We start from the raw sequence: 15,890 nt of genomic DNA, 5'->3' as shown, positions 1-15,890 counted from the left end.
ATCTTTCATGTACCTCCCTCAGAGGAAGTGTCTGCATGGAGTGAGATGATTGGGCATGGATCCTGTATACAACAAAAATTTGCTACATAGTACGTTTATGTACTTCACCATTGCAAATTTTTTGATTAACAGTGAAACTTTATCCTACAATTTTGTTTAAGATTGGGACCTTAATATTTCTTAATTGCATACCAATGTAGCAATATTTGAAAATAATTTGTGAATATACAAGTGATATTTCCTTTCAATATAAGTAACTTGCATGTTAGAATAAGAGAAAATAAAATTTAATTATTTGAAATTCATAATAAAAATACTTTCATTTACTATCCAAGAACTTTTATTTATTGCAGTAAATTGATACTATAGTAAATTATTATGATAGTAAACTATAGTTGATTATAATTATAGTCAATATGTCTTTGAAAACCATCCAAGTTCTAATGTATTATAATTATTGTAAATTTTGTGATAGTATGAATTATTAGCAATTAATTGTCAATAACAACTGTAATACGGATAAGAGCTAAAAGTTTTGTTTATAATTCCGGACCATTATCAACAGTATCTATAAATTGGCCCGGCCATTATGATATTTCCCATATGAATGTAAATATTACATTTGGTCATCAATACATTTGATTTAACATTAAAACTCTAAATTGATGTTCAATTATGAGATAATGGACTTTTGTACCGTTTATACATGGACACAGGACAATGTACGATAATGTATATGTAGATGAATGTTTACGTATCATCTGTGCATCTATCTATCAATCATCTACATTGATCTGTGATAAAAATCTTTTATTGAGACTCTTAAATCTTTCCTGGTAGTTACTTACAGAAGGTATACTACAACCGTACCCTTTTCCACGGGGTCATAATTCCTCGGAGTCACATTTTCTCTCCAGTCTGCGGATAGAAGATTACGCAGATTTCTTTGATAGCCATTATATGTCTAAAATAAATACCATATACGTCTGCGGTAGTTAGAATAAAATCTATATAATTATAGAATATGCCTCTTTTCTGTTTGATTCCATTTTGTAGAGGGGAATGTACAGTCATGTAATAATGTCTACTGTATTTTATTTATTTGTTGTTTAACATCCCTTCGAAATTTTTCACTCAAATTGAGATACCACCCACTTACAGGTGGAGGGCTGCAAAGGATGATGTGACATGACTGCTATCTGGGGCCCCTTTTTCTACGACGAATTATATTTAATCTACAACGATTTTGATAATTTTCATACATGAGTGAATAAATACGACGCCTTTTGAATAGTTTTAATAGTTCCGACAAATTTTAATTATAAGGATTACTGCATTATCTATGATTTTTTTGACCCTATGACAGCAAAATTCGGCCTGGTTTGTGACAATACGTTCTTTTATGAAAGAGAATAGGCGGGTCTTAGTACAACAGAGGGATATGCATGTTTGAGGAATCTACCTTATATGGCTATTGTTATTATTTCGCACATAGAGAACAATTGTCCAATCCGATGACAGAACGACAAAACATGCTGGTTTACTACACGTTTACTTTTTATCACGGACACGTGGTTTAGGTCAATTTACACAATATCTCTACTACATTTCAAACTTTTAATGGTCAGCCAAGGCTGTTTATACATAATAATACGCATGGAACCGCAGTGTTTACCGTTTAGGGTCAAGAATGAAACTTTTATTCACTGATTCTCGGGAATACGATGTAGACCTAGCGAATTGCCCACCGAACGCTTTGCAAAACTTTTAACTATGGATATTTATAAATCAATTGTTTGTAAATGTGAACTGGGAAATTGTAGATCCGTGTCTAATCTGTGACTCAAATGCATAAAAAATGTTTATCGGAAAGCAGGTTAAAAAACTCAATCTTTTTTCCAAACATAAAATGTCCTTAGTATTTTTGTGGTACTCACTAGTTATGCAACTCATTTAGCTGATTGGTCAGTTAGAAATTATCGCCAGTGCCTCGATTATCATATGAATTTATTCTTACGTCAGAAAAAATAGTTTCGTCGATCTTTTCATAATGGGAAAGGCCAGCTAGATTTTACAATTTTTTAAAAACAACATGTGAGCGCAGTTAGGTACATTTTTCTCCTTTCACATATAGATAGATTTCAATAAAAGGCAGTGACCAGCCAAAGGAGAAAAATGTACCTACTCGCGCTCGTATATTTTAAGGGCTTCAAAGAGTGGGGCGGGGCCAAAATTCAATAGGAATTGGATGTAAACATGGTACCCCTACTCAAAATAAAGACATATATCTTCCAAATCATGTTTCTGTTTTCGGTAAAAGTGGTATTTTATGAGAGTATACTAATCAGTGATTAAATGCATGCAAAAATTAGAGTAAAATTTAGATATTTAATTTTTTGTCAATTTACCGGGGGCCGTATGTCACATCATCCTTTAGACCTGTACTCTGCACTTAGGGCCTTTCAGCAATGAGGGATCTTTTTGTGCCGTGCCAGCACCTACTGCAACACGGGACCTCGGTTTATATGGTCCATTCCGAAGGACCGGTTTCCATGTCGCACAGTGGATTCGAACCCGCAACGTAATGATCAACTCCTTAAGCAGCGACTCTATAGCAAACGCTCTAACTACTGCGCCATTTACTATCTTAATATCATCAAATTGAATGACATTAAGCACTCTGGAGACTTCGTAATCTGTTCTGTAGAGGACCTTCAGGAATTTTATTTTTAGTGTAACAGCTATATAAACGAATTACTGCATATCAAAGTTTGTTCAAATGGTCCCTTGCAGTAGAATGGGGTCTAACAGGGTTCAAGCTTAATGGTCTCTCACAATGGATGTGATATCAAGAATTAGAGAAGATTTTCATAGATATTGTATACAAGTATTTTTTTTAAATAGATGTTCATTATATTTTAACAACCCTGCCGCAAGGCTATTGAATATGAATTTCATGACTCTGGTTAGAAGACACATCGTTGAATTTGATATCTGTTTTCCTAGAGGATTGCTGATCAGAAATGCCCATGAGCATTACGCTTCAATGTCACCCCCAAAAAATATTAATTTTAATGTTGCACGTTGCGTGTTTACCATGATAAAACATGTCTTTTCAAATTGCTTGTGATTGGCGTCGTTTTGTATTTAGTTTAAGCATCTGTTTCCAAACAGGTGACCTAAAAAAGATTCCTAACATCCATGTTAACATCTTTTAATATAGAAGTATTTCAATATAGCTTGACTTCATTCACTTGAAATTTGAACAAACTCGTATAATTTGGCTTCCTGGACTACATGCAATTTTTTTAGGATACTGGGTTCATATAGAAAGAAGTTCAAAGAACATCATCTGAACACTGTAACATGTAGATGTATTACGAACAGCACAGTTTAGACCTTTTCTGGGTGAGCCTCATTTGCAAGTTTAACTGCAAAAAAAAAAAAAAAAAAAATAGTGAGAATTCCTTTGTCAAACATTCAGTTTAGTTTTCGAAACAATGTCTCTATCCATGTCTAACTCATCGGGTTCGATGTACGGATAATCATAATCCCCAATGAAATCATCTTCACCATCGTCAAATATATCATCAGTGACGTAATCCGTCTGAGATTTATCATCGTCGGCATCGTAATCCCAGTCATCATCCACTCGACGAATATTTTGATAACTTAAGAATTCCTTTTCTTTCAAGTCGACAACCTTGTCTTCTTCATAAAAATCTTCAAACTGTTCATAGCCTTCTTCATACGCAGCGCCATCCTCTTGTGCATAGTCCTTGACCCCAGCTTCCGCTTTGGTCTTTAGTACCGATTCGGTTATTCCGAATTGCCTCCTCATTTCCCTCATTTGTTCACTCGGTCGCCTCTTTTGTAACTGAATTTCACGTTCTTGACGAAGTTTCTCTGCATCCGCCCGGCGCTTTAACACTTCTTTCTCATCTTCGCTAGAATCTCTTCAAAAGGAAAGAATAATAACACTATATATAACATTTTAAATTATTGTTCTGCATCATGAATTTCAAATATTTATAAAATGCAATAAGAGAAATATTTTTCAGAGCAAAATTGAATCGCTTGAATCGCTATCCTTTTCAGAATAGACTAAGTTTGTTGTATATTTTTAATAAATTTTCTAGTGAACTGGAACACTTAATTTACAGACAACAGCAGTTTCATAACGCTGCGTTTAATAACAGTTTTATTTTGGACTGTTTGACTTCAAAATTTTTTTAGAACAATAAACAGTTTTTGACTTAAGGTTAAGATGTTTCATAATCCTGGGGCCTGGAGTTAACAAAGCTGTGAGTTGTTGCAACACAATATGTACATAGACAGGATCTTTAATGTAGTTTAGTTAATATCGGCAGTGATTAAAAAAATACGCGTTACCTTGAAATAATAAAATTAATATATATTGGTCTGCCCACTATTGATCATCGTCGCAAAGCCACGGATTTTGTGTGGAAAGCGATTAATAGGGATTTTGTGTGGAAAGAGATTAATAGAATGGAACAAAACCCGTGGCTTTGCGACGATGATTATTGATATGTTTTTTTCTCCTTTTTTCTTCTTTTTTATACTATAAAAAATATTGATCCGCTCATAAATTACCTTTCCTCGCTGATGTCAGAGTGATCTCCATAGTCAACAGGATTCATACATACAGTACACATGTTGTTAAGATCAGTGAAACAGTCAAAACAATATACGGCTGAAAATATAATACCAACTATAAATAAATACATTTTTTAACTAAATAAAAAAAACCAAAGAAAAAAGTTGTGATATCAGTGTACATATCGGAACATTATGCTTGAGAAGTCCTATAGCTACATGTAGTAAGACATTTTTAAAATGCAGAAAGTACAATGTTTTAAAACTTTTAAAGAAACTTATTAGATGTGTTATAAAAAAAATCAAAAATTTCTATGGACTAATTCATAAAATGAGAAAGTTTATATTTGAATTGGCATTAAGACTGATAAAATCTACAATAAAACGGTACATAATTTAAGCAAAAGAGTGGGTTTTTTGACTTGGGAGAAGAGAAATTTGTAGAGTCGGAATTGTATACTTCGAAATAGCATTTAATTATCGTTGAAACTAGATTCAAAGTTTTATTTCCGCCCTCTTTTTAACAATGTTTATTTCTACTAAAGGAAAACCACTAAATTAAATGATAAACATGCCTGTGCAGTCTTTATTTTGACAATGGTAGAAATTCACGTTATCATCAAATCGACCCTCATTTCCACACGACAAACAATGTTTCCTTTTGAATCCAAGAAAACTGAAAAACCTCCTACAGAGTGGAAATCTACAATGGAAATTTTTATCAATTTTGAATATTCTTTTTTGAAAAAAAAAATAAATAAATAACTCGCTACTCTCGAGTCCTCATTCAATACACAATTGATAAGTGATGCTCCATTGTTCTCAGATTTATTTTTTTCATATTTATCTTTTTTATTTATTATTAATTGACCCACTTAATAATTCTAATCTACATATTTATTTATGCATTTTTTTCTTTAGTGATGCCAAATTATAATTCATATTTCTTGCTAAATTAATTGCACGCACTTAAAGTTTCATTTAACATTGTTTTTTAACATGATCTAATGAACTATTTCATATTTGAAATCCAAAATAAAATCTTACTGTGCCATTAATCTACTTCTTATACTAATCTTTTCCTCCTCTTTCAAAACCCCGGCTTTTCTTCTAAGCTGCCGCCTTGCAAATTTTAGGAATCCGCCTCTAGTTTTCAGTATATGGTTATAGAGCCAGACTGCTCGCGCTCTCTCCCGCCTAGGATAGTAACACGCCCCAATCACGTGACGTAACCTCAAGCCGTAAGCTTGAAAGATGGTCATGAACAGGCATAAAAGATAAATATAGCCTGAAAACATCAATTCAGTGATTAAGCTCATATAAAAATGCAACCAAAATTGGATATTTCAATCCGATTGCTACAAACTTGTATAAATCTTTTATTCGATCTTCACATATTAATGATTTAAAAATGATATTTCTTAAAATTTACTACCGAATTTTACTTTAAAGATTTCTAAATAAAACTAAAAAGTATGCTTGAAACACGGTTCCAAAAAAAGTACCTATTTGTTTGTAAATTCGAAAGTTTGGTGTGCTTGGGGTAGGGATGCAACCAGCCGGTTTCAAGCTACCGCCCTCCATTGCCAGAGGGTCAAATGACGTCAGCAATGACCTGTACATGTCTGACACGGAACCTTTTCCGTGGACGTGAATTTTCAAATGCGGTGGGACTGTAAGAGATGAAGAGATTTATTATAGTTATATGAATGTCAGAAAAAAAGTAAAATAAAAATAAAAAAAAATCAATTATTTTTTGTTATACTTTCTCAAGATGCTGTTGAAGTACTATGAGGTATAGATGCGATCATAAAATCACTTTCATATTGTAGCAATTTTGAAATTCTTCTTCAATTCTAGTCAACTTATTGTCAAGTAACAAGAACGCATATAAAACATAAAGAAAATGCATATTCCTTTTTTTTGTTCGTTTGTTTATTTTTTGTTTTTGTTTTTGTTTTTTGTTTTGTGCATCTAGCGGTTATTTTCAGTTATATTTCAACAATATTAAAAAAAAAGGGGGGGGGACGAACAAACAAAACAAAACAAAACACGATTCATGGTGCACAAGTACGTTTCCATCAATTGACGCTTTAAATATACATGTATATACCTTCAAGATATTTGAAACATTTTAATTTCTGGAAACTAATGACAAAAAAAATACCAACAGTACACCTAGTAAATATAAAAAAAATCTTGGACTAGATATTAATATACAAATATTTGAAGCTGTACATACATTTATAGCAGCAACAAAACGATTTATATAAACAATGTCATATACATATGTGGTATATTGTAATATTTTCAATATCTCCAAACCGGTACTACTTTGTACTCTTGCTTATTTTTTTTTTTTATTTTTTATTAATTTTCTTTTTTTTTTCCTTTTGCAATTTTGCTTCTTTTGCTTTCTGTAACTTTGTTCATGTTTGTTTTTGCTTTCTTCTTTTGTACATTCTTACTTTTGCTTTAATAATTTATTTACTATGTATTTGCCTTGACCTTGATGTAGGGAGAGGGCTAAAATAGGCTGAGCCTGCTGCCCAATCCTATTCACTCTTACATCTGTGAATAAAATATTGTTTAAATTTAAAAATATAAAAAAAAAGACATACTAGGAGCTGCAATCTTTTTGGAAAAGAATCCTTTTAACATGTTGAGTATCCAATATAGTCCGTAGTCACAGAGGAGATAGAAGCCCGTATGACAACCGCTAATCAGAAGAAGGAACAGGCCCTTAGCCAAGGCTTTTATTTCCCTCATAGCCATCCCAACTGATCCTATAAAGAGAATGTTTGTGGAAAAAAGAATAGTGTGTATAAGATGCTGACGGGTGTAAAATTTGTTTTAGACTAGCACTTGTTCCGATAAAAAACTTACAACAAATTAAATTTCTTTTAAACTAGCACTTGTTCCGATTAAAAAATTACAGCAAATTAAATGTATGACATTTAGATAGTTCAGTTTGACACAATTACTAACAAGCATCGCGCTGTATTGATAGTTTGATATGAAACAATTACGAACAAACAAGTAATCCTTTACATTTTACGTACTAGGATATTCCAGTCTGTCGCTTGCGCGTAAAATTGTGTTTAAAATGGGGTGGGAAAAGGGTTCGGGGTGACAAAGGAAAAAAAAGTAATGAATGAACTAATGAGTTAAAAAAAAATAGCCCCCCCCCCCATTTGAATTACATGTAATAACTGAAAAGTATTGCAAGAGAAATCATCTGAAGATTTATTTAGTCGTAAGTATTTACACTCTTCCTAATAATTAATAATGAATTAATTAAGCAAGAAAACCGGACTCAATACGATGCTTCCAATACTTACTTGTTTTTACGTATTTTTTCTCTTCCTTCCAAGTGAGCGGAAATATTCCTTCCTTTCCCAGCTCTATTCGCCGTTCCTCTACGTCTCGTAATTTAAACGTTATATAGATGTTATCAAATTTGTCGTTTGTCTGAAATTTTCTCTTATAAATGAGAGCCCTGAAAAAGAATAATGCCACCAGGTACAGAATAAATTAAGGGATCAGCATCAGATTCCCCAAATCGCATCCTCTTGCGACTTTCGAAGTCGTTTTTCCGCTGATCGGAAAGGTCGGAAAAGAAGCGATTGCAGATTCCCCCTAATAACAAGCTTCAACAATCAGAGCTCCAGATAAGGTGCGTATTTGCAGAAATACGCATTGAATTTTACAAAATACGCATTGAAAATTGAAACTGGGCGTGCGGTCGTAAAAATATAAGCATCACACTACGAAAATGCTGCGTACGACGGATTAAATAACACAAGTACGACTTAGCTTTTGATATGAATTTAGGTTAGCTCATTATTTGATTTTCCCCCCAAACGAAATAAGAATTTAAAAACGTTTTGATAACTAGGACTATCCTAAGTTAGGGCTACGATGATTTCCAGTTCGGGAGAAAGAATTCAATGATTTAGATTAAAATCGATTTCTTTATATAGAAAGACTACGCACTAGGCATAATTACTTTTAAGCACACAAAAGCTTGTGTCGTCTATGTAAGATGATATTGTAATAAGTGTATAAGTGATAGAAAACAATTTTAGAAAACAATGGATAATTGGAGAAAAAAAAGAGTCCTGGCCGGAGAGAAAAGTTTATACTGCAATGTCATCAAAGAGTACACTATGTGTAAAAAAAAAAAAAAAAAAAAAAAAAAAAAAGCAGTGAAGACCATATTATATCGAAAAACAAAACGAGCTCTGTTTAAATTCAAGACCTATTAAATAAAGTGCTGTAGAGAGAGACATTACGCATAATATGTATTTGAATATAATGATTAAGACTTTTCTTATATTCTCAAGAGGTCTCTCTGGTTCTCTGTTTAGTAGGACGGTTACACAAGGTTTGCATATAACGTTTTTTATGATGGCTTCATTGACAATTTCTGATTTCTCTCGTTATTTTTTTTTAATCTCGGTTTACTCTTGACTTGCTACGATATCATCTTAAATGGAGAAAAAAAAAATATGTGTCTATGGTTGCTTTACCTACTGTATGATCTTCCTTGTCAAAAAAAGTTTCTCAGGTTTAGCAAAAATCTTGTTAGTATTTTTTAAAATTTTATTTAAATAAATCCAGGAACTGTTGTAGTGTTTTCTTTCCTCTTTTAAAAAACCTTTATTTCCATAATAAGCTCAGAATTACAATATATATCAGAACATTAATATAGATGTATTAACAAAATACTCTTAAATCATTTTGCTGAATATAAAAATCTGCATTGATTTGAAAATCAGGGAATAAATACACTTTGGGCTAAAATATTATCTGGAACTCTGAATAATTCTAGAATTGACCCTTTCCAAATAAAGCAGTCATGTTAAATAATTTATTTGATAGAATATAATATCTCCAAAAGACAAATACTCTTCCGCAATATGTGCATCGGGAACCATTATCAATTACTTAATGTATTTCGTTTTGATATGACCAACCTGTCTACTCTTCCCTCTCAATAAAGAGCAGTTTTTATATCTGCGCATGCGTCATACTTTGTTCTGAAATGAACTCACTTGATTACAACAAAGATAAGAGACACCATCGTGACATTCTTGAGGAGACCGAGGACGAAGACGTAGCCAGACAGACGGTCATTGACGTCCTTGAGAATGCCCTCCTTGACCTCTGTGTAGGATTTTGATTGGGTGGCGTTGTACTCGTACGTGTAATTAAGAGTGACGTTAAAATAAAACATATTCTTAACGTCTGTAATGGCACTTTTTATGGCTGAAAATAAAAAAAAAACATTTATTTTTATTTCAGTTTTTTCTAAATTTATTTTTTAAGGGGGGGGGGGGGGGGGCTTTGATAGGGAAGCGAGAGTGACAGTGAAAGATCGCAAGAATGCGATTGTCCTCTGTTTTTGAAAATTGGAGGAAGGGGTGGCTTTTGGTGGGAAATCGAATGACAGTGAGAGATAGCAAGAATGCGGGTACGACAATCTGAAGCTTGCAAGAGTAACCCTCTGACCCTATGGCTCTCACATTTCCCCAACTTTGTCCACAGGTGCTTGAGGACAGGACCCCCCACCCCCACCCCCCGATATAGACCCCCGGGCCTGTTCGACTTTTTTCTCATAAATCATCTTTCAATGACATATTTGTGGTATAATCTATACCAACAATTCGAAAAATTACCTAAAACAAACATTTTATAAAATCTACCCCACTCTCTATATATAAATTTATATATATAGGGTAGGGTAGTAATTTTTATAAAATGTTTGTTTAAGTCAATTTTCCGAATTGATGATATAGAGATTATATCACAAATGTGTCATCCATATATAATTTATGAGAACAAAAGTCGAACAGGCCCGGGGGTCAATATCGGGAGGGGAGGGGGGGGGGTCCTGTCCTCAAGCACCTGTGACTTTGTCGCTATAGCTTGTTTCCTTTTCATCCCAAGTGACTCGCAGGATGTAGATAAAACATTTGTTTTTGTGAGATTAATGAGTTTTTTTCAACGTACGAAAACTCTTTTTTTTTTCTCTTTCTCTCAAACCTATAGTTTACATACTTACGCGTATATATAGCAGCATCTGCAAGCGCCTTAATTGCTGCAGCTATCGCACACAGCAACTCCCCAACTGATGGAAAAATATAAAAAAAAAAGACAAATGATGTGATAACAGTACATGTATGTATTTGAATCTGTTCTATTAGCTTACACTGCCTATATAAATCATGGATATAGAGTATTTCAATCTGATTAAAATCAGATCCTCGATCCCCTCCTTTATTGTGTAGCGACAATAAAAAAAAATAAAGGAGCGGATCAAGGATCTGATTTTAATCAAATTGAAGTGTTTAATTTTGCAAAAAATATCTTGATGAAATGAATTACGATGAAAGATGGTATGCATAGACTAGGAAAAATTCATTAGAAAATACTAGTCAAGAAGACTGCTGAAGGATTAAAATCATGTACACGGCAATTCTTTTGTGTGACTTACAAGTAGTCTTAAAATGTGCAGTAGAGCGTTCGCTCCGTGATCGGAAGGTCGTGTGTTCGAATCACTTCCGCGACTGACCTAGTCGATAAAAAAATAGGTAGCAACTGCTCCTTCGCCAAGCGCTCGATACTTTGAAGTGAAAGTTTCGGGTCCTTCGAAACCGAAGCCCAGTGTCACGGTAGGCGTTAGCACGATAAGGAACCCTCTCTGCTCGATGGCCCCTAATACCGAGTAAAGGTCTAAATTTGAAGCCCTTCACCGGTATATGGTGACGTCTCTGAATGAAAAAATTCTCGAACGGGACGTAAAACAACATACAATCAATCAATAAAATGTGCATTTATTCAGTTTTACGTTTTTGTAAAATTAAAGATAGATTTTATTTAAAACATGCACGTAAAGAAACAGCGTTATCTTTTTACACAAATAAAGCCTCGTAAAAGAAATTAAACCTTTCTTAAGATGATGATAAAAAAAAAATTAAAAAACCCAGAAAAATAGTAAAAATAAATACCACATCTATTTCAATGTTTACAGAATCAAAAGTACATTTGTACTTACTTCTTGCTATATTACAAACAACCGAAGCTGCCTCCACGATAATACATATCCAGCTAAGGAACCACCCAAGTGAATCCCTGAAATGGTATTTTATTATACATGTAATTATATCGGCAGAAAAAAAATGGAGTTAAATAATTTAGAAAGACTACTATAACATACTGCTACAGTAAGATTAAGAAGGGGGAGGCAGTAAGCCTTGAATTCCCAGACAAAAAGCAGATAACTTTTTAAAATAAAAAGGGGGCACCTCCATTTGATCCCTGTACTATAGGCATGGAGAGAGAGAGAGAGAGAGAGAGACTAACCTGCAACTCATTTCTGCATTGTGAAAGATACCTTTACATCGTCTGTAAGGCGCACTCATTCGTTCGTCACAGATTTTAAATATGCTTCCGATCCACTTTGCAACTTTCTTAAACAGCGCAGCTATGTATAGGGTTAAAACATTTTATGATAAATTGCAAAATACTGATAAGTTATAGGATGTACGTGGAGATGCATACTAGTTACATGATCAGATGACAGTGATGCTGATGACGACGACGATGATGACGATTATAATGACAACACTGATTCTTGATTACGATCACTTACCTATTTCCTGTATGGCTGTTTTGAGGGCATTGAAAGCATCTCGTATGGATTCAGCAAATCGTTTCAGTGCTTTGATTGTTGCTCTAATAGTTCCCAGGGCCCCTATTAAAACATGGAAAATTGTGAAATGTAAACCATGTAAAATTTGACATGTAAAAAGTTTACTGTTATACTTGTACATATTGCATTCCCTACAGTAGAATGTATAATTGTAATTATTAAGAGCGGGGGGGGGGATGTTAGATATAGTTTGCAAATAGCCTTACCGTAACAATAATTAAGGTCGATTAGACGCTTACAGCTGTTTTGAATCAATATTGTCACAATTGTCCTATTCCCCTTTTTTTGAATATTAATACGTGTACAAGTCGTTTTAAATATTAATACATGTACAAATCGTAATGATGTGAATGCCGATGAAACTATAAAAAAAAAGTTATCTGGACCTTGTTATTGATTATCTTGAAAATAATTAAGTTCTGTCAAATAAATATATATATAAATACATATCAAAATCATATCACCGCCGAAGCACTAGATTAGTGTCAATTGATTTGAGGTACGTGGCTGATGGGAGCCACTCTCTTGGAAACTTGTGTCATTTATCGAAAAAATAAGAATAATTAAAACGGGTTATCATATATGAAGAATCCCGCCCACGCTCCATCTTTTTGATATTATAAGAACCTACCTGCGAGTGGATTGGATATTTTATCCATTACTTCCTTTGACTGATTGTACGCCAGTTCCTGTCCACATGTAATGCTGTTTGACATGATCTTGATGTTTTTGTTGAAGTTGGCGGCGGGATACGTCATCACCAGAATTACGGCGTATAACAGTAAGAAAGAGCGCCCCTTGCCTGCAATATATATATATATATATATATATATATATATATATATATATATATATATATATATATATATATATATATATATATATATATATATATATACACTGCATAACGTATATAAAAATAGCAAATTGATTTTTTTAGATAATTTAAGAATTATTTAATCATTAATTTAGTTTCTTTTTGCAATTATTATAATATACACTAAGCTTAAATCGTTAATCTGAATATTTGCTCCCCCCACCCCCCAAAAAAGTCCGGATTAATGAAGCATCCTGATAAATGGAAAGTACATGTACTTTTGATAATTCATAAATATAAAATATAATTTCTGTTCCCCAAAATTTTCGTTCGGAAGGTGAAGCACCCATATTAACGGGGCTCCACTGTAATTAAGTTTGTCTTAACCCCCCTCTCCCCGAATCCGTATCTGTTTTTGGGGCCCTATATCCCTGTAATACTTCACGTTAAATTCCTTGTAGCTAGCTTGGAGGCACTTGATTAAAAAGATCTTGACTTAAGCTTAAGATCCTACAACCGTAATCTATTAAATAGGCTGTCAGCAAAGAAATGACGAGGAGACTGCGGATCAAAATAGTTAGGGTGTTCAATCATTTGTAGCCAACATTGACTTTAAGGGTGTTTTCCCTTAAAAAAGGTCCGGGATTTTCTCATAAACTATTTCTCAAACATTAAAAGGACGCCTGAATTTTTCAAGGTTATTATATCAAATAGCTTTACATTAAAATTGACACTATGAAACATGAAAACATGTGTACATTAACTTACTTGAGAAGAATTGCGGTACCATCAAAAGTATAACACATCGCACCTCCATAGAGAAAGCCAAACCAAGCGTAAAAATGGGGCTTAAGATGACTCCGATTGTCAAAGCAACGGGCGGTTCATACTTAGACTGGAAGATCATCACTAGATACAGGAACACGCCCAGAAAAATGCCGCTAAAGAAACCTGGAAAGATCGATGCAAATCAAATCATTGTTATGTTGAAAGAGAGATTACTCGAGTGAAAAAAAGAATGTGTAATTATCGGATATCACTTTTATTTTTGTCGTACATGTACATCTAGTACCCGGAAAAAAAAAAAATCATTGTACCTCTGTATCAATATGTGTATCTTTCACCCTGCCCGGGAAAAATACACTGGAATTTAGCAAGAATATTTTAAAAAGAAATTAATGAAAATGCCGGGGAAACATTCTTTCAGTTGGAAAAAACGGTATTTTTTTTTATACCGGCCTTCAAAACGACATGTATGTATCTTTCTTCTTTTGAATAAATGTTTGTTAAACTTATCTATGATAATAAAGTAATACCGGAATGGAGTAAAAAGGATTAAAGAAAAAAGTGTATGGGATTCTCAGTTCTGTTAAAATAAAGAAATTCTGTTAAAAAAAAGAAAAAAAAAGAAAGTCGCTAGCTTCCATTTAAATATTCATGTTTATTCATGCACGTATTTATCTATTTATTTTATTTCATTTATTTCTTTATTGATTCATAAAATTATATATTCTCGATTTACCTAGAAAGTGCTTTAACATCTCGTGTTCGTGTGTGCCCGCATGGAACATCCGTCTACATCCGGAACTCGGAACCTCTCTAACTCTCAGGTGTCTATTCCTGTCATAGATACAACAGGGGCAGAACAACTCGATCAGGAACTGACGTATTCTCCGGAATAACCAGATAGTAATTCTCTCATACCTGTCACATAAAACAGTACATCCAAGGAGCGGATCCAAGAAAATTAGAGTTCATTTAGTCGCAAACTGGCTATTTTTGATAATATTAGAAAAATTTGTAAATTTCGCATATATAGTTTTCGAAATGTACTAAAAATAACTCCCCCCCCCTCTCCCCTATCTCAAGAAAATACCATGTGGTATAAGAAAAATACCGTAATGCCTTTAAATTTACACTGAACCTTTTTTTTTAAATTAAAGTTTTACTACGCTCCCGGCTCCCCTTGGATTAAGGGAATTATGGGGGAAAGCAGGCCACCCACCACTTGGCCACATTACATGTTTCTTCAAACTCACACATGTTTGAATCCTAATAACAGTAAAAAGCGAACTTATTGTTTTTAAAATAAGACATATTAACAAAACAAACTGTAAGAAGAGGGAAAAAAATCTTGATCCATCCCTGTGATAAACATAATAATATGAATATTGTCTGGATTTTTAACACTGATTGACTTCACTTAGCTGCAGTGTACCTCTAGATCTGCAATTATGATTGAACATTACACGAGACCTGGCCGTAGGAACCGGGGGGAGGGGGGGGCACGGGGGGGGGGCCGTGCCTCACCCCCCCCCCCCCCCCCCAATAATTTTGCCGATATATAGAGTACGCCTTATGAAGAATATGCACGTAATCACAAGTCACTGGGCAATGATAGATTTTTCAGTATATTGTAATGCCATGTCCGTGACATAAGTTTGGCCTAAGTTTCCCTAACATAAGTGAACTTACCAAGGGATGATAGGTGGATACCCATAGTGGAGACGAACACCATTTTCCTTCGCGCGAGACAGACGCATCAGCGCTAACTTTATCTTGATCATCTTAATAATCATTCGTGGATCCGACATTTTGTTGGTTTGTTCGTGCTTTTACTACAGTATGTCTTCTGTTTACTTTTGGCACAAAATGCCGGTGACGTCACAGTGGAGAAAATTACGTCATTTCATCAAGTAGAACAAGTGAAAAATAATTTTCTTCGATAGGTTCTTTGTC

At 33.9% G+C, this 15,890-nt stretch overlaps 1 protein-coding gene across 1 annotated transcript; it reads right to left on the bottom strand.

Annotated features, from left to right (window-relative positions):
* Positions 1-3,213: 3,213 nt before the first annotated feature.
* On the bottom strand, positions 3,214-15,841 carry LOC133189403 (DC-STAMP domain-containing protein 2-like). Its single transcript, XM_061324776.1, has 16 exons — positions 15,627-15,841; positions 14,674-14,855; positions 13,920-14,102; positions 12,966-13,136; positions 12,275-12,376; positions 11,986-12,106; positions 11,678-11,754; positions 10,685-10,750; positions 9,675-9,888; positions 7,959-8,116; positions 7,239-7,403; positions 6,123-6,290; positions 5,665-5,905; positions 5,193-5,320; positions 4,615-4,714; positions 3,214-3,956 (listed from the first exon to the last, which is right to left on the bottom strand). Exons 1-16 carry the CDS (start codon positions 15,743-15,745, stop codon positions 3,473-3,475), a joined length of 2,679 nt encoding a protein of 892 aa, XP_061180760.1. The 5' UTR covers positions 15,746-15,841; the 3' UTR covers positions 3,214-3,472.
* Between the last annotated feature and the right edge of the window lie 49 nt (positions 15,842-15,890).

Source organism: Saccostrea echinata, unplaced genomic scaffold (genome assembly GCF_033153115.1).
Source record: "Saccostrea echinata isolate AGI-Se365-2 ecotype Australia unplaced genomic scaffold, CSIRO_AGI_Sech_v1 ptg000018l, whole genome shotgun sequence".
Classification (NCBI taxonomy): domain Eukaryota; kingdom Metazoa; phylum Mollusca; class Bivalvia; order Ostreida; family Ostreidae; genus Saccostrea; species Saccostrea echinata.
This window is presented reverse-complemented; position numbering and strand designations above follow the sequence as displayed.

Bases quoted from the DNA above. Each gene is read 5' to 3' on its own strand.
- LOC133189403 (XM_061324776.1), bottom strand. From the start codon at position 15,745: ATGTCGGATCCACGAATGATTATTAAGATGATCAAGATAAAGTTAGCG. The intron at 5,321-5,664 runs GTAAGATTTTAT...TTTCCATTGTAG, and splicing joins AGAAGTAGATTAATGGCACA to ATTTCCACTCTGTAGGAGGT. The intron at 4,715-5,192 runs GCATGTTTATCA...TTATATTTTCAG, and splicing joins TCAAAATAAAGACTGCACAG to CCGTATATTGTTTTGACTGT.